Source organism: Indicator indicator, chromosome 7 (assembly GCF_027791375.1).
Source record: "Indicator indicator isolate 239-I01 chromosome 7, UM_Iind_1.1, whole genome shotgun sequence".
In the NCBI taxonomy this organism is placed as follows: Eukaryota; Metazoa; Chordata; class Aves; order Piciformes; family Indicatoridae; genus Indicator; species Indicator indicator.
Genome location: NC_072016.1, coordinates 27,796,416 through 27,814,902, shown reverse-complemented (window position 1 = coordinate 27,814,902; position 18,487 = coordinate 27,796,416). Strand labels below are relative to the sequence as shown.

At 41.4% G+C, this 18,487-nt stretch overlaps 1 protein-coding gene across 1 annotated transcript; it reads right to left on the bottom strand.

Annotated features, from left to right (window-relative positions):
• Positions 1–10,323: 10,323 nt before the first annotated feature.
• Positions 10,324–15,637, bottom strand: LOC128968331 (protein NDNF-like). The gene is made up of 3 exons (XM_054382743.1): positions 15,456–15,637; positions 12,675–12,808; positions 10,324–11,675 (listed from the first exon to the last, which is right to left on the bottom strand). The coding sequence occupies exons 1-3, from the start codon at positions 15,635–15,637 to the stop codon at positions 10,324–10,326; spliced, it is 1,668 nt and encodes a 555-aa protein (XP_054238718.1).
• Between the last annotated feature and the right edge of the window lie 2,850 nt (positions 15,638–18,487).

The following is an 18,487-nucleotide window of genomic DNA, read 5'->3' as shown; positions in this document are numbered from 1 at the left end:
AATGTCATAGGTACCTATTCTCAGTTTTATTATTGCACTTTCAAACACAGAATGGCTTAGGTTGGAATGACCTTAGAGATCATCTACTCCAGCTTTCTTGCCATGTGCAGGGACGCCTCTCAACTAGACTTGGCTTCTCAAGGCCTCATCCAACCTGGCCTTCAACACCCCCAGGGAGCAGGCGTCTACAACCTCCCTGGGCAACCTATTCTAGAGTCTCACCACTCACACTGAGGAACTTCTTCCTAAGATCCAGTCTAAACCTACTCTCCCTCAGCTTCAAACCATTGCTTCTTGTCCTGTCACTGGACACCCTTCTGAAAAGTCCCTCTCTACCCTTCCTGTAGGATTCCTTCAGGTATTGGAAGGCAGCTCTAAGGTCCCCCCAGCGTTTTCTCTGCTCTAGCCTGAGCAACCCCAGCTCCTTTAGCCTATTGTCATAGCAGAGGTGTTCCAGCTTCCAGAGCTTTGGTCCATCAGGATTAGTGCTGTTGCCTGAATAGACATACAATATGAAAACCTTCTGACTCAAATTGCTTCCAGTCAAAACATTTCACTGTGAAAGGAAAAAGTACAGTCAACCTTATACTACTTCCTTTAACTGTTTTAGCTGAACTGGTTTTTGAAAGGTTTGGAAACAAGCCTTGACAAAACCAACTTGAATTTAAATCAAAACTGCATTATGAAAGCAACCTGTAATTTTGTTTAAGGCCAGTACGCTCTTTACCACTTCTATTGGGAATAGCAAAATTCAGATAGGGGTCCTAGGTTTGTGTCTATTTTCTCTCTTGTTTTTGTTCTGTATTCTTGCCACAATGTTGTGATTTGCTGATCCTACATGATTTCCAGGAAGCAGAAAGATGTCTCTGTGAGTATGGGAAACATAGTATGGATGCATGGCAATAATACCACTCATTTTGCACTATGTTCATAGATTGGGCATTTCAGAGCAGTTGTGCTCTCCACACAGTTGGTAGCTCTGCAGTGATTGTACCCCACAGGGCAGGCAGTTTATGGGAAGATATTCCAAGGGACCCCAATGAGGCAGGTGAGAGTTGGCCCAAGGCAGAAAAGAAACAGAGAAACTCTGCAAACCTTGTTAAGACTCCTGAAGGATGTCAGGTTCTTGTGTAAGAAGTATAGCCTGAGAGAACTATAGCCTGAATGTCACTCTTTTGACCTACCCAAAGTAACCCTTAGGAGACATGGATCTCCTCCTCTCTGTGTGAAGGCTTCAAGCAATTTTCTAGTTTTCTTAATTAAGATTTGGTTTTCCCAGTATTTTGATTTCATTATCTTATCTTTACAGTTTACTCTTTAGCAGTAGGACATGAGTATGCTTGCAGTTTTATCACTGGATGTCATTGTCCTTTATCCATGACAATTTACATGCTTTCCTTGAGGAGTGGGTGGGGAACTGTTCTATTATAAAAGCAACTTCCAGCTCTAAATCAAGTAAAAGTGTGAGTGTTTTGCTCAACTCAAAAACTGTAGTAGGACAACAATAGATGCAATTGCTCATCCTTACAAGAAGCTAGTAGGGGGAACAGTGTAGCCAAAGGATGTTGCAAAAGAACTACTTGAACTATTTCTCAATCTTCTGGAAAAGAATGTTCAGTATGTTTTGATTGATAAATTATGCTATCGTACATTTTTTGAATACCTAGTTAAGATGGAATTAACAGAGCTGAGGAAAATAAAGAGCAGTATCTAAGAGTCAAGTAACAGTTTTATCCAAATAGCTGAAATATTAGGTTTGCTGCCAGTTTCTGAGACTGAAAATGCTATTAAATAACGTAATTGTCAGTTACTCTGGTCAGAACTGACTGTGCACAATACCATGTGAGTTGAGGATTTACATTCTAATGTCCTGTTTTGAGCCATGAACTTAGAGGTTTTTTGCATGCTCTGATTTGTCTTTCAATTCCACTTTTGAGTCCTTTCTTCAAGAAAGGCAAGCCCTTGCAAACAAATTATTTTCTTGAATAGACTCTCAGCACTTTCAGAGAACTCATTTTGAAGTCAGACTGTCTGCATTTTGACTATGTTTTGGGGTTAGAAGGGACTTTTTTTGTAGCTAATGAAATTCTGTTCTGGGACACTCTCCCCACCCCCCCCTATTGCTTCCTTCTCCCAGATATTCTAGAAAGTTGAGCGTCAGTGTATGTGAATAACACAGATAAAGTAGTTCCTATGAAAGTAGCATTTTTTTTCCTTTGCATAAGCATGACGAGGGAGGAAAATATTATGGGACAAATTGTTTGCAGATGTAACTGTTGTGGTTTCATAGAGTTACAGACAGATTTTAAAAGATTCTACCCAATAGGATATAATACATGCAAAGCACTTCTGATGGTCTAGCCAGTTTGTGGGTTCTCAGTCTGAGCGGAGAAGCTGGCACTACATGCTTTTGGAAATCTGGCTCTGATGACTGGCACACTACAACACCAGTGTTTTTTGGCTCACTTATGAAAATAACTACATGAATCTTTGAATATCTGAATAATTTTTGGTCAGCTCAATAACTGTTTCCTTCTTGGAGTTTTAGGTAAATAAAGGAATTCTTCCCTGTGTGTGGATGGCTGTTGTCCTCAAAGGCACTGGTCACTGGCAATAGTGCTTAATATTGATTCCTTTGGTGGAGATTCTTCTGCCTTGAAAAGGTCCCCCATATATTAAGTACCCTGATTTCCATTGTAAGCAAACTCTTCTTGCTTTCATGGTCCTTTATGAATCTGCATCTGACAATCCACAGTCATGGGTACTGACAAATCCAAATGTTGGAAAATCATGAAGCTGTCTCCAAGTCATGAGATGTTGTTAAGCCAAGAAGCTCATACATATGAGTACTTTCTATGCATCAAGAGTTGGAAAAGTTGAAGGAAGGAATGAACTCTCGAATTATAGGGGTTCAGTGAGTGAAACATTAGAAGACAAACTCTTGGCAGTACTGCAGTGAATAGCAATGATTTCGTCCCACACCACTGATTTTAATATAGTATTGCAAGCATCTTGGAAACACAGTAATGCTGTGTCTGTTGGGTATGAGAAACTCAACTCTGACCCATCTGCTCTTTTCAGTCATCTTGGTGCTTTTTTCTTGTTTATGTAACATCTTCTTGGCTATGTTTTATGGCAGGTTTTTCCAGTCCCTGCTCATGGTTCATTTCTTCCAGGACAAGTTCAGCAGGATTTGAAAACATGGATTCATTAAGGATCCTTGTGTGTGTCTTAGTGAGTGTGTGCAGAGAGCTATAGCTCTTTTCCACACTAATGCCTAGAACACACATTGTTCAGATGTGACTTGATCTCTGTAGGTACTGCTGTATGGCTTCATATGAAGCATATGAAGTTGTTTGGAGCATGGGTTTTCCAAATATGAAGATAGGTTCAGGAGGAGTCTTTATAGATTCCTACCTATATATCTTAAAAATATACTTGTTATGTCACAGTGTGGTCAGTTACTTGCATGCAGAAGTGTTGACTTCAATTTTGCAACCAAGTGGCACTCATTCTCAATCGCCTTGAATCCTCATGACTGAATTCTAGGAAAACAGTCAGTTTACTGGCTGTGCTTCTCAGCCATTTCTCAGAGGTACACCTCTGAAACTGTCTGCTGGGACATGGCAGGAGAGTTGCTCTTTCTGCACTCCAGTAACTGAGAGATCAATTCAAACAGCTAAGTGTTCTAGTTAAGTCCATGGCCTTAAAAGAGACAAATCATGCCCTAAGGTCATAGTGGATATGGATTTAGCCTCCTTAAAGCCATCTCCAGAGGCTTCTCATGCCTCCACAGAAAATATGGGAGCCTAGACTGTGCTTTATCTTTGAACTGGATTTTGTTTTCTCAACAGTGGTACCACCTCAGCTGTGCTGAGTAGTACCACTTAGAGGGTTGCCAGTCTGGTTTTGAGATATGCCTCCCAGAGGAAAGTGAAAAAGCAGAAGAGCTAGACTTCAACTATTTTCTTCAAATCTCTGTTTTGGTTTTGTTGTTGTTTTTAATGTAGCTATTCTGTTAGATGTGAAGTCCAGAACTTACAGCACCTTAACAGTGTGCTGTGTGTGGATATTTTCAGGAGACTCAGAGTTCGACTATTTCCTCAGGGTCACAGTCTTGGTGCAGACAACATGCTGCATGCTGAGTTCTCGTGTTTGTGAGCCACGAGCTACAGAGATACTGTGGGTTCAGTGGATTTATATTCTGGCACAACCTCAGAGACAGAAATGAATCAGTAGTGAAGCTCAATCAGGCACAATCTTCCTTCTCTTGGAAAGAGAAGGAAAAAGTGATTAATATCACAGTCAACACTGTGGTGCTAGTGCCTGAAAGACGCATCAGGAAGGGCCAGGACTCGTGTATTCCATTGGCAGTGTTTTTCAGGGTTCCTGTAGAGCCCTGCTGAAAATTTCTGTCATTCTTGAAGTCTTTGCCCAGGCAGAAAGGCTACCTGAGTAACAGACAACTTACAAAAATGGGAGCTGCATGCAAAATGTGGATCTAGACTGGGCTTTTTCTTAGCTTCTAAAAAATCAAGTTTACCTTATCTTCAGACTCCTCATGCTTTTCTGCTCCTGCCTTGGCCTATGAAGGTCTCCTTTCCTACTGGGTTCTGCTTTCAGAGTGAATTAGCATAGGAGTTTGAAACAATCGTTTCCTAACTGAGCTCCCTGGTTACCTTGGAGACTTTCCAGTGTCTTTGATAGCAATAATGGGAAAAATCCCTGCACCTGGGTGCTTATCTCCTTGGTCTAGTCTGCTGTCAGCCAGGGGAAGTCTATCCTTGTTCAAGTGCTTTCATAGTTTGAGGTAGAGGCAGCATTGCAGAGAACCTTCTTCGGAGCAGAAGTAGCATAGCACAGAGTGTATGCAGTTTTCCAGGGATGGCTTTCAGTCCCTGTAAGCAAATCCCTGGTCTCTCAGTGATCCCCTAAAATCAGTGCCCAAATTCCCTGAAGAATAAACCTGTGCCAAACAGAGATCTGTTACCTGTGTCCCCTAGTATTGTTAGAACATCCAGGTCTGGTGTGAGGTAAGTCGCTGCAGTGTTGTCAGTGAGACAGGGAAGTAATGATCCAGAGAACTTTGCTGTTTCTCAGCTGTCACTTTTTATGCAATTTAATTTTAAATTAAAAAGCCCCCAAACTCGGAACACTTGACAGAAAATAAAATATAAGCTCCTTGGATTTTTCTTCTATCTCTTCTGCCTTAATAATCTTATCAGCAAGATGCTTGGCTTGTCAAATTTGCTACAATATTTGTTCCTGATAAGCCTTATCAAGTAAGGTCCTTCCGCTTCTCACACAGCTGGACACTGCCCTCTTGTGCTTGCAGGCCTGGCAGCAGCACAGCAGCTCATGTACTGCCTGGGATGCTTGACCTTCTGGCAGCCCTGGCTGCTGGAGCAACATGAGTTCATGCCAGCACTGGTTGTTAGCACAGTATCCTCTGAGCTCATTGTTGAGTTACAGCATGTTTCTCTGCAGAAGAATGCAAAGCAGGAGTGTGTCATACTTACTGTTTGCCTGTTTTAGTTGATTTAGCTGCTTTTTAAAATGCTTTTTGTTAATATTATTTGAGAGATTTGCCCAGGAAATACACCTTGTTTTGCAAGAAAAGCACATGCGCTTGTCGTGCTTTGTTACACTACTGATATCTCAATCCAGCATGTGCAGAATAGGTAACACTGATGAGCAAATCATGCATCTTTTGTTCATCTTTATCCCCAAAGATGCAACAATCTGCTTTGTTTTTCGTGGGTTTGTTTTTTTGTGGAATGAGTGTTCAGCTGCCAAGTCATCCATTTTTCTCTAAATGCCAGAGAGCTTCAGTTGCTTTAATAGTACCTGAAAGCCTTTGGCATTTTGGGGTCACTGATTTGGACTTGCTGTCAGTGCTAATATTATTTGACTTTCAAAATTAGATTTTAAACCAAAGCTGCATGTGGCCAGGATGTTTAACTGCAGTGTTCATGGTTCATAAATTCCACCCACCAAACCCCAACAGCTAAGCCCAAAATGGGAGTGTTTGGTATACATGTAAACAAACACATCATCTCTGTATCTTTGAAAGTAATTAGTGAGCAAGATTTCATTCCAGCACCTGAAGCCAAAAAAAGCAAGACAGTCTTTAACACATTGCTTAGGCTAGAAGTGAGTCTTTGGAGTGGGAAGGCATTAGCCAGAAAAACCATGCAAACAAAAAGCTGAACTAGAAAACAAAACCACACAAACGCTCAACTTGCTCCAAGTTGTGAATGCATCTCTGAATGTATTTGTGGGCAGATAGGGAACAATTTCTACAAGACTACCACATTGACTTTGGGTATTTACATTTGTGATGAAACTCTAATAGTGAATAAATAAATAAGTTGTTAAGTAAGGTGGAAAAAGGAATGACAAAATAGATTATTCTCCATGTCGGTTACTTATTAACTCATAAATATCATCAGTTCTTGAACTCAGTGTCAGAAACCTCTATGCTGCTTTTAGGTAGTATTATCTTTCAAAGCATGAAACTTAAATGAGCTATTATTAATGGCTATGTTTCAAAGTTTCCAGCAATAGCAGTTGCATGAAATATTGAAGAGCCCCCTTGCTGTAGAGGTTTGGGGCTTATGGGCATACACAATGGCGAAGATAGAAGCCCGTGTTTTAATATCTTAGCATTTCAGATATGTGCACCTGATTTCCAGAGTGCAAATGGTGATTCATGAGGCTAAGCCCACAGAGGAAGGGGATGTGGATATGAACCTGTTTTTCTTTTATTACTTTCCTTATCTGCTTCTGATCTACCGACTCCAAATTCGCATGTGGAGGAGTGGCTTAGCAATGGGAGCAATTCTGTAAATAGTGCTAGGAAGAGATGCATAGCTTCAGACTTTGTCAGCTGTGACAGGACTTGAGATATAGTAGTGGAAGCACACAAAAGCTGGGGTCCACCACTGAACACTAGGAAAAATACCTTGGCCTGATAACAATGTTGAGGACTTCCTTTAAATGATCCACAAAAGCAGAACATTGCTCTTGCGATGTTATCCATGTAGACATCTGTCTGCATTTCCTATGTGACTCAGGTTTAGTAGGGATGAGGAGCAGATGGGAAGAGCTGATGATAGCTTAAGACAGGCTGGCTCAAAGGAATTCAGCTTCCTTGGAAATTCAACAAGAAAAACTGAAGAAAGCATAAGGAAAAGCAAGGAAGTAAATGTGGCTTGGGAAATGTTTATCGGCAGACTGGAGCAGGCAAGCACTAGTCAAATGGGAGGGAGAGAGGTGGAAAGATGCCAAACAGCATTGAAAGAGAAGGACTTCTGAGTGCTGAAGACGGGGAGCTGTGCACAGCAGCTGTGGGTAGAGGTAGGAAGAGCACCAATGGTATAATGCAGCACTTCTGGTTTAGTTGTGGTTAAATCTCTGAAACTTCAGTGAGCGAAGTGACACTCAAAACCCAGTCCACCAAAGGCTGTTCCACAAGCAGGGTGTGGGCATGAGTGAACTGAAGACAGGTTTGTGGTCTGGTGCACATAAACAAAATCATAGTGGAAAGATCAATGGAGAGGAATATTCCCTGTGGCTCCTGGGGTCTGTATCACAGACCATGGCTGTCTGCATGCATAAGCAAAGTGGCCTGCTACCTGGAGGGCAGGTTGCCTGCTCTGCTCAGATAAAGACTATGGATTTTGACAGCACAACATGTTCCTCTCTGCAGCTAAGTTCTCTCTCCCATGTGCGGGGGCCTTTGTCCATGGAGGGACTATTATGTGTGAGTGGCAGCTCTTCCTGTGAGCAAGAGACTAGTATCAACCTCCCCCCTGCAGCAACAGTAATCACTGTTTTGTCACAGCCTGGGCTACAGAAGGAGTAAGTTGTGGTCTTGAGAGCTCCCCAGCGGTCTCTGCCTCAGTCAGTCCTCTGCATGTGGCACTGGCTAGGGAGAGGTGGAGTGAAGAGGTGATGAAGCCAGGGAGAGGAAAACCTCTTGGCTCTTCTTGAGCCTTGAAATATTTCCTGACCTCCACACTTCCTTCCTTCCAAATTCTGATTGTCAGTGCTGCACCAAGCCTTTGCTTGGCTCTCCTTCTGTCCCTTCATCAGGCCTCCTTGCTAAAGCTCTAAACCAAGGTTTTGTGGAGAAGTCTAAAGCCATTTCTGTTGCCTAAGACAGTCATCAGTAGAGGGACTGGCATCAGGCAATGTGCCAGTGTAGCTCCTCTTCCAAGTGGCATTTGTGCACAGTGAACAAAAGCAAGGGTTAATGCGAAGGGTAGATTTAGATTGGATGTTAGGAACAAGTTATTTACCATGAGAGTGGTGGAACACTCGAACAGATTACCCAGGGAGGTGGTAGAGGCTCCATTCCTGGAGATATTTAAGGTCAGGCTCAACAGGGCTCTGAGCAGCCTGATCTAGTGGAAGATGTTCTGCTTCTGCAGGGGAGTTGGACTAGATGACCTTTAGAGGTTCATTCCAAACCAGTGTGTTCTGTGATCCTATAACAGGCTGATAGCAGTGGATTAAGAGTACATAATACCTGCAGTTAAAGACATCTTCCTGGTACTCCTCTACTGGTATTAATGGTTGTTATTGCAGTCATTTGTATGGTATCTAAGTGGAATTCATCCAGATTATAAATGCCTCCAAATGAGGAGGAAGGCAGAGGAAAACATTAAGTTTTCCCAGCAGAGATGACCTCTGTTGCTCTTTGAGCTCAGACTATTTTTGGCAGGAGAAAATGGAGAGAAAGCTTCTGTTAGAAAGAAGGCAGTGTAGCTGCCAGCCCATGTAATTAGCCAGAAGGCCCACAGAGTTTGGGGAGGAGGTCACAGAGCATGTGGCTCCTGCCCTGGCACTGTTCAATCCAGAAGAGCGCCTGCAGGAAGGTACAGCCTAGCCAAAGCCCAGATAGTGCAACTGATCCCATGTGAAGGCAAAAGTCCTTCTTCTAGGACTAATAAATCCGCTAATATACAGCCTGCACAGTGCAGGGTGCACAACGCTGTGAAGTCTTTGGCTTGGGAAACAGAGAATCCTTTGTGCATGCACAGAGGACCCCTTCACTCATTACTGAGTACCTCCAAGCTTGCTTGCAAGTAATAATTATTCAGAATAAACTAGAACCTGAAAGAACTTGAATGACAGGCAAACTCCTGAAATATGCAGGAATGGAATGAATCATTAATATCTCTGCTTAGTGTAGTTGTAGAGGAAAAATAATTACAGCAGGTACCTCTGGGTTAGTGAATGTGTCATAACTCTTTGTATGTGTTTTCTGCTGATAGTTGAGTGTAAGGGGATTTTTATGAATACTTTTTAAAAACTTTCCTTTAATGTGTCTCTTGGTATCTAAGAAAGGTAATCAAGTAAACCAGACAACAAAAAAAGTTTGTCAGGATTTTTACAAGGAATATTTTCCTTTCATGGTATTTAATAGAAACCACATATAGTTTTTCCTAAAGCAATGCATTCCTTGATACAGGCTGGTTTAAGTATGTCAAGAGCGAGTATATTACACTCAGGAGTTGCACAGCGACAGACATAGGCTTGATATCAGAGACTCTAGATAAAAACCTCTCTCTTTCCATGGCAAGATTCCTTACTTGCTGATTTTCTCAATGGGCAGCAGCAGAGCAGAGTATTAGTATACTCCCCAGAAAATCTACATCCAGAGCCGATTCCATTTTGTCCATTTCTAACCAAGCACAGTTTTTCTATAGAAATGAAGGCCAAGCAAACAAGCAGGTAATATGGGAAGATATATGAGAGCCTACTTCACTCAAAAGTATGGAGCTTTACAGCAGTTCCACTACCTTTTAAAATGTTTTTATCTGCATCCCTGTTCGAGCAACAGTGAAGTTCAGTTTCTCAAGAGGAGCCTGACTTGTGGGGTCTCTCAGTTCCTCATTAGCTGATGGAGTTATACAAAGTGGAAAACTCTGAGACTTGAAAATAATGATGTGTGTTTCTTGAGAGGCATTTCCCATCACTTCTGTGTTAGATTGCAGAAGCACTTTAGGTAACCAATCTATTTTCCATGGGTGCCGTTGTGGGTATTTTATTGCCATGTGCGTGGATTTGTTCCACAGGTCTGTTTTTGATGTCTGAATGAGACAGCTGAGGGGGGGAAAAATAGAGTATACAGGAGAGAAGATGCAAAAATAAGTATAATCATCTAGACAACTAGGATGTTTCCTCCATAGAATCTCACAACTGTAAAACTTTTTGTGTACCATCATGTTTTAAACTGTACAGGCTATGGCTCGGGCTGGCAGCAATTTTGATAAGTCTTCATTCACTCACTTCAAAACATTTCTTTAAAAACATTCAACATTTTTTTCTTGTCTTCACAACTTTGCTGTGATATCTGATAGGGATGCCAGATGGCCCAAAGAGATAAACATCAAACAAGTAAAGTGTCCCTGCATCCAACCCTCTGATGGTCTCAGTGGTGACAGCTCGCTGGACGTTGACATCATAGAAATACTTGCAAAGCACTTTCTCTGACTTGTGCCGAGATTCAGGTCCAGAGCATCTGTCCACGCTCTGAAGTTCCATCCAGACCTGGTCTTCTTCAATCCTTTTCTTATATACACAGTACTTGCTCTCCTCTTGTGTTCCTAGCCAGGCAATAGTGACCGAGTTGCAGGTCCTTAGTTTACTGAAGGACTTGATTTTTAAGCTCTCTGGAAGAAGTGGGAACAAGGGCTTGTGGAAGTGGGGGGAAACCTGTACTTTTAGAGAAGAGTTGGATTGCTCTGTGGACCTCATCTGTACCACATATGTATCCAGTAGCTTTCCCTTCAATGAGAAATACCTCAGTCCTGAGATGTTTTCCAAAGCCACTGTTTTACCATTCTTTGTTATGTGAACCTGTACTTGGCCTCGACACAGCTGGAAGGTGAACTGTATTTTCTTGTGCCTTGCCTGGTATTGCAGACTGTAGAATTTCTGTTTTTTCCCATCCAAGACAACGTGAATCACTTTCCTGTCTTTCAGCTCCATCACCTTAGGTTCAGGTTCTTCCAGGGTCCTTGCAAATGTCCCAGTGTAAGCAGCACTGGCATTTGTGAGGAGATTGACAACAAAAACATCAAAATAATACTGAGTGCTAGGACTGAGACTGGGTACTGTGTAAGTGTTCCTGGTACCCATGCAAACCTGCTGGACTTGACCACTACTCACTTTATTGATGATACTCAGTTCACTGTTGGACAATATCATCACCTGTTGTGGTTCGAGAAGGTATGGAGAGAGAGACAAAGCTAGTGTAGGTGGCAGTTTCATTCCAGAGGATCTGATTGCTGTCTCAGCAGCACATAAGCTTTTGTAGTTGTGCTTATCATTAACTAGAAGACAGTACTGGATGTTTTCTCTATGTTGCAAGACAGAGGGACTGTGTTTCCAGGTCAGAGTCACTGTTGTATGCCCAATGCCAATAACATCTATGCGTGGATCCATCGGAAGCTCGGGGTAGAGGTGCCCAGATGTCGTGTCAGTACTTAAGTAGACCGTGATGTGTGTGTCTCGCTCAGTGGATAAGAACTCTAGCATGTATAAGGCAGAATGAGAAGACATACCCATGTAAGTCTCTACAGAATTTCCCTTATAGTTAAAAATGGTGGACACCATGCCTGGAGACTTCTGAGATTTTGAGACCTCTTGTGTATCATGATCACCTGCAGGCAAAAAGCAGACTTGTAACTTCTATTTTTACTGCTGTGAAATAAAGCACATCACATAAGTTTTATTGTTCATATGTCAGGGAACATCCCATTTTCTTCCTGAAAACAATATTTATAACTGAAATTCTTTTTGCTACTGGCAATTTATTAAAACAAAATTTGAGTAGGTTTTATTTTAGCAGTTCAATTGTAGAATTGTGTTTTCAAAAAGGCTGTAATTATAAACCCACAACTTCTGAAAGTTTGACTTGTGTAGTCAAGCTGATGTCCCAACAATTTTCTTTGTCCAGTTGCTGTCTTTTATGAGTGCTCTTCTTCAAGGAGACTCATACTTTCTACGAAAAGAGTCTTCTTTGGTTTACTTTGGTGCCATTGTCTCCCATGAAGACAAAAAATTTATCACTTCAAAGGAACATTATTTGAACTCCTCAGTTGAATATACCTGCCTGACAGGTGAGAACTCATTAATGTCAGCATTTAGACTTCAGTTTGAAAAGTTAATTCAAAAAATCATAGTAGAGAATGGAATTTGCTCTTGGGCTAAAGGCAGCATAATGCCCACTGTTATGGTTGATGATATTCCTAGAAAAATTAACATCTGAGTCTTTTCTGCATCACTGTGGGGAACAAAATGATTGGTAACTTAAGCCACAGAAAAAGAGCTGAGGGAGCAGAGGCAAGTTCAGGCAACTCCAAACAGCTTATGAAGCTCATCTGTTTTGTGGGATCCTGAAGACTTGGAGCTGTCTCCAGATATTAACGATAGTTATAGAGATTTTCATATGTAATCCTTAATTTACTTGAGTTAATGATAACATCCCATGGTCTTCCATGTTTCATGCATGGAAACAGGGATATCTTCTTTAGCCTGTGGCAGTTTACAGCCAAGGGAAGCATGAGATGTTAAAGCTTGTGGGGCATTTCCTGTAACAGAACTCCTTATGAATAACTTGGGCTTGCTTTGTCTCTGCTTAGGCAAAGTGAAGGTCTTACCTCGTCCTGCTTTTCCAAGGAAACTTGCTGAAGTCTTGTATGCAAGTATGCTCCATTCGATGGGAACATCACAGGGGGTCACTGTTATTGTGAAAGGTGCGAGGGCTCTGCCTTCCTCCAAAACAAAGTAGTACCTGTAAATGTGGATTAACCAGAAGGAAGGTGTCAGGAAATTCAGGCCTGCCTGAGACTTCTAATAATCAGGTGTTCGGATGGGTATCACTCCATTGCGGGTAGAAGAGACTGTTGCTCTTTGAGGTGCATCAACTCAAAGTCAATGTCTGAAATCTTTAGCTGTGGGAAGAATATGTGCTGTATGTTTTTTCTAATCTACAAGCATTTGCTGGAAGTTTCATCCACTTACCATAGGCACTGAATATCAACATGCTTCAGGTGAATCATATAACCATAGGTTTGGATTGGAAGGATCCCCCAAAGGTCATCTAGTCCAACCCCCCCTGCAGTCAGCAAGGACATCCTCCACTAGATCAGGTTGCTCAGAGCCTTGTTGAGTCTGACCTGAATAACTCCAGAGATGGGGCCTCAACCACCTCCCTGGGTAACCTAATGCATTGTTCCACCACCCTCATGGGAAAGAACTGGTTTGTAATATACAGTCTAAATCTGATCCTCTCTAATTTCAAACCATTGCCCCTTGTCCTGTCACTCCAGGCCTTTGTAAACAATCCCTCTCCAACCTTCTTGTAGGCCCCCTTCAGGTACTGGAAGGTTGCTATTAGGTTTCCCTGTAGCCTTCTCTACTCCAGGCTGAACAACCCCAGCTCCCTCAGCTTGTTCTCATAGCAAAGGTGTTCCAGCACCCCTTCTCCCCCATCCTTCCCGTCCCCCTGCCCAGTCATCCTCATGGCCTTTCTCTGGACCTGCTCCATCAGGTCCATTTCCTTCCTGTGTTGAGGGCTTCAGAGCTGGATGCAGTACTTCAAGTGAGGTCTCACCAGAACCAAGTGGCAGAATCACCTCTCTTGATCTGAGGCCATGCTTCTTTTGATGCAGCTCAGGATGCCATTGGCCTTCTGAGCTGCAAGAGCACACTGTTGGCACATGTCCTGCTTCTCATTCACCAGTACTCCCCAGTCCTTTTCTGCAGGGATGCTCTTAATTCCACCATCCCCCAGCCTATATTGATATCCAGGATATTGTATTGATACAATAAATATAGGATATTGTATTGATATCTAGAATATTATATCTTAGTACTTACCTGGTTATTTTAGGTGATAGATGTGATTTAGCTTCTAGATAACTACCCATTGGCTAACTCTGGGGAATTTGGTACACTTTTTGTCAGAATTTCCTGGCTGGAGTTCAGTGAAAGGTCTTAGAGTCTATCCCTCATATATGTTTGCATATCTAGGTTTCCCTGGATATCAGATGAAGCAGATGTAATTGATTGGTTTTAGCTAGTCCTGGATATTGTCAGATGTCAATGGCAGGTTCATCCAGGTCATTTCTGACTTACTTGCCTTCATTACAGAAGCTGCTGTGAGTGAGCAGTACAAAGGAACATTAGTCTACTTGGTCGAGTTTTGATTATTTCTCTTCCTCTGGTACATACAGCCACGGGAATATTTGGACTTGGGTCACTCACTCTGCAGTTAAGTGAAGGCAATTCAAGAGGTTTTGTGTTCATTAGGAAGACAACTGTAGTCATTATGGATAGGTCATGTTATCCCAGAGGCCTGGCTTTCATTCAGGGTATGGCTACTGGGCCAGAGTCAAGCTTCACTGGAAACAATTCCACATTCTTGAGTCCTTTAAGACAAAAATTTGTAATGTCTCTTTCCTGTTTTGGTTACTCTGGGGTTTATAAGGTCCATACCTGATCATGCTGAACTGAAGATGGTTTTGTTTCCTAATTGCACTTGTGCCACAAGAGCATAGAGAAATTCATGTTTTTGTCTGAGATTTCAGTACCCATTTGCCTTTAACAATGAGCTCCTAGTTTTGCTCTTGTGAGCATCATCACATTATATAACATGTGCCATGTTCCAGTTTTTGTGCAGTGCATGTCAGGACTGAACCATCTGGCTCACCCTCTGCTCCACAACTGCTCTGCTTGAGTGTATGTCAAAACCTGTGTGTGCCCATTCACTGTTTGAGTGGTGTCTGATGAAACCATTTGAAATCTGTCTCTTCCCAAAGAAGCAGATCAATGTTTGCTACCAAGAGGCAGTTGTAATATCTAGACCACCTACATATCTATATTTGGCAGAGAAGTTTTCAGATAGTTTGGGGAATTGAAGAATCTGTGGAATTTCTGTGTGCACAGCACTTTTGTCCTTAGCAAACTTCAGTGACATCCAAGAAAAACACTTCCAGCATGCAGGACACTGGCAGAAGTTTTTCTAGTAAGTTTGTGTAGATATTCTATTGATTTTGTGGACAGTGAACTATTTAAGTAAAATTTTTATCTTTTACAGTGAATGTAGGAGGGTTGATGTGTCTGCAGTTCTGAAGACAGGCTGCTTGTGTGACACAACTGTTTGCAGTTGGAACCCACCAGTTCTGTATCAGCTTTAAACACCCCAGAAAACTGCCTGCAATGCATAAATGAATCTAAGCTTCACCTCAGAGGGTCATTACAGATTCTGGGCTGTGTAAGGACACCTGAACTTGACAGCAATGGGGTATTTCTCTAGAAATTCACCAGATACTAAGACATCTACAGATGCATAGCAATTCTTGGCTTGTACTGGTACTATGCAGCTACTAGTGTCATAGGGAAATATTTGAGAACAGCTGTGACTGATTTGCTCTTACCTTTTAGGTATATCCTTCAGCAGGTGAATTGTAGTTTCCTTACCATCAGCAAGTATCAGGGAGTGGTAGAAACTGAAGAGATCAGTCTTGAGACTCTGTTGAGATCTGGTGGTAGGTGCTTTTATGGAATGACACAAGCAAGCCACCATGAGAAGATGGAGAGGCAGATAAAAGCAGAACATCTTCAATACTGCAAAATGAGATGACAAGTGAACAACAACTGCTGTCTTGGAGGAGAAAATCACTCTTTTTGTGCCTTTTCTGTTATTTATCATAATCACAGTATGTCAGGCGTTCAAACAGTGCTTATCTCCATTTTACAAAATAGTTTAAAGTTCACAGAAAAATATTTCTCAGAAGATCTTTCTGCAAAGATTTCATGGCAGAAGCTGCTATTAGGTCTTTTATTATGGAAAAATACAATCAATGTAGTGCAGGTGCAATATCAAAGGACAATCATAGAAAACCCCTTTTGTTGCTGACAGAACGAGTGGAGAATTAAATCTGAAATATTTTTTCTACTTCATAGTGTTGTTTTCCTAAATTTCAAGGATTGGTTATTTGCAATGTAGCTGTCAGTTTGAAACTCATCAGAGTTTCTGCCACTCTGTCAGTTATAATTTAATTTTTATTTCATCCATCATGGCTATAGACATGTGTAGAGAAGAGGATTAGATGAAATTATTCACAGCAATATAAGATACTATTTGATGAGAAGTGGAAGATGCTGGATAAAAATCCCTGAATTGATACTTTTGAGATTTTAAGGTCTTTGTGTATCTGATTTGGAGTAAAGCTTTATCATTGCAGAGCAACTGGATAAATGATGCTGAGATTTTGCTGTTGGACATCCCTTTTGCACCTGTATCACTTCCAGCACATCTCAGCATCTGCTGCTCACTGGAACTTATAACAGCTCTATTGTATTCACTCTGATAAGACTATGTATGCTAACCTGGCTCCCCTTTGTGAGATAGCTTTATTATCAGCTTTGAATCTATGAATGAAATGTACATAAACGATCCCAGAAATCATCTCTGAATATGGAGATATTATTTAATCTGTGCTGTGTACATTGCACAGAGCTGCACAGACAGGAACCTCCAGTTAGGACAAGAAATTTTGTCAGTATGCTACTATATGAGGTTACTGATTGTGCTTACAAATTTTAATATCTTCTACACCCAGTTTCACACAGAAAGGAGAGGGCATAGAAGGGAGAAGGAAGTGCATACACCTGCAATACAGGTGTAAGCTGTAGCTCAGAGATTTGAAAAGCAGAGGGAGCTCTGTGAGCAAGATCTCTTTTTTGAGGAAGAACTAGCTCACTGCATCTTACAAGCAGCAAGGAATAAAGATTCTGATTAAACCTGATTATTGGCTAATGATATGAGAGAACATAAAGAGAAAGGCTCAATCCTTTTTAATTTTTACTCTTTTCTGAAATGATCCCTTCTCTCATGCTGCCTGCAAATGTAAAGAAGAGTTTAAGCACTTAAAAAAAAATCCCTGCAGTTCAGCAGACCTGCTGTCCATTACAATTAAAGTGACTTCATAAAAGGAACAGTTCCTGTATAAAGCCATATCAAACATGCACATTTAAACATAGCATTGAATATATCTGTAGATTTTTTTTATGTACAAATTTGTTTTCATGTGTGATTCCCAAAGTATTGTGCATCTATAGTATCGACGAGATTATTATTGAAATTAGCACCCCCAAGTCATCTGCATGTCCTACTTAACATCCTAATAGAGTTAGGATATTCTCTTGCTCTTTGTAATGCTTTTAGCACCTGGCTGAGTGCAAGATTAAACAGCTATCTGAACAAGCTGAAGGAATAGTTAAGATTATTATAGCTTTCCTTATGTGACCAGGTCACTTCTTTGCCAGTTTGTAATTTTTGTAGTCTAATTACAGCTTACAGATTCAAAACATAACCCCAAATATTTTGTTTTACCTTTGACAGTGGAATCAGTTTCTCTGTGCTTTGGAGAGAATTGAGGGAAAAAAGAAAATAAAAAAGAAAAAGAAAAAAAAAGAAAAAAAGGGAAAGAAAAAGTCTTTCCTCTGCTTAAATGACAGGATCTTGCAAACCACACTGATACCACATCAGCTCAGCTTTTCTTCTCCAGGAAAACAAACAAACCAAGCAAGCAAGCAACCAACCAACCTATAATCAGCTTATCCCAAAGAGAACATCATCCTAAAGGCTGATTTCACTTGATTACACAGACAGTATACTCTTAGACTCATGGAAATATGTTACACAAAAATTACTCTGCTTACCTATTGTGTTCTGGCCAAATGATCCTCAGAGTACTTGCGTTCTTTGCTGAAAAAGCATAAAACAAAACAACACAGGCTTTTCAGATCTCTGTAGACAGATGAAAACCACAACTGTGCAATCAGTTTAACAGAACAGAACTGACTTCTCCATATGGCTTCTGAACAGACATAGTAAGTAAAATGCTTTCAGTCTTTCAAGGGGAAAAAAAGAAAAAGCCAGAGAGTTCTGGTATTTTCTTAAATTGTATGTTTTCAGAAGTTATTTTAAACTTGCATAATTTGGAAGTCTTCAAAGTCCTGATGGTTGCTCTTTCAGTTCTAGAGTTCCTTCTGAAGTGCTGTGAAGGAGGTTCATGTGAGCTGCCTCCAGACAGCAGGACTTTATTCCTGCACAGAGTGTCAGCCAGACTGTTAGAGCAGCCTAATCCCAGTGGTAGCTGGCCAGAGAGCAGGTCTTTGACAGAAGGCTCAGAGAGGAGGAGGAGGGGGTTAGATGGAAAGAACAAACACTATTAACCCTTGTTGTCCCTTAACTCAAGCCAGGCAGGGATGCACTCATCTACTCTAGAAAGCTGGTTTAGCGTTAGCATCTTGAAGGCCTTTCCATGGAGCGTGCCATCTCCTTGCCTGCCACACTGCGGAAGTTTCAGATAATTTCAGGTGTTTCTGGTGCATTTTTTATGGCTCAACAGGTGCTGACTGGCTCACAGAAGGGAAGGCAGAAAAGCTGTAAGGGAGGGAA

Excerpts from the sequence above, each read along its gene's own strand:
- LOC128968331 (XM_054382743.1), bottom strand. The coding sequence starts at position 15,637 with ATGTTCTGCTTTTATCTGCCTCTCCATCTTCTCATGGTGGCTTGCTTG. Across the intron at positions 12,809-15,455 it reads CTGAAGGATATACCTAAAAG|GTACTACTTTGTTTTGGAGG; the intron begins GTAAGAGCAAAT and ends CCACATTTACAG. Across the intron at positions 11,676-12,674 it reads CCTTGGAAAAGCAGGACGAG|GTGATCATGATACACAAGAG; the intron begins GTAAGACCTTCA and ends TTTTGCCTGCAG.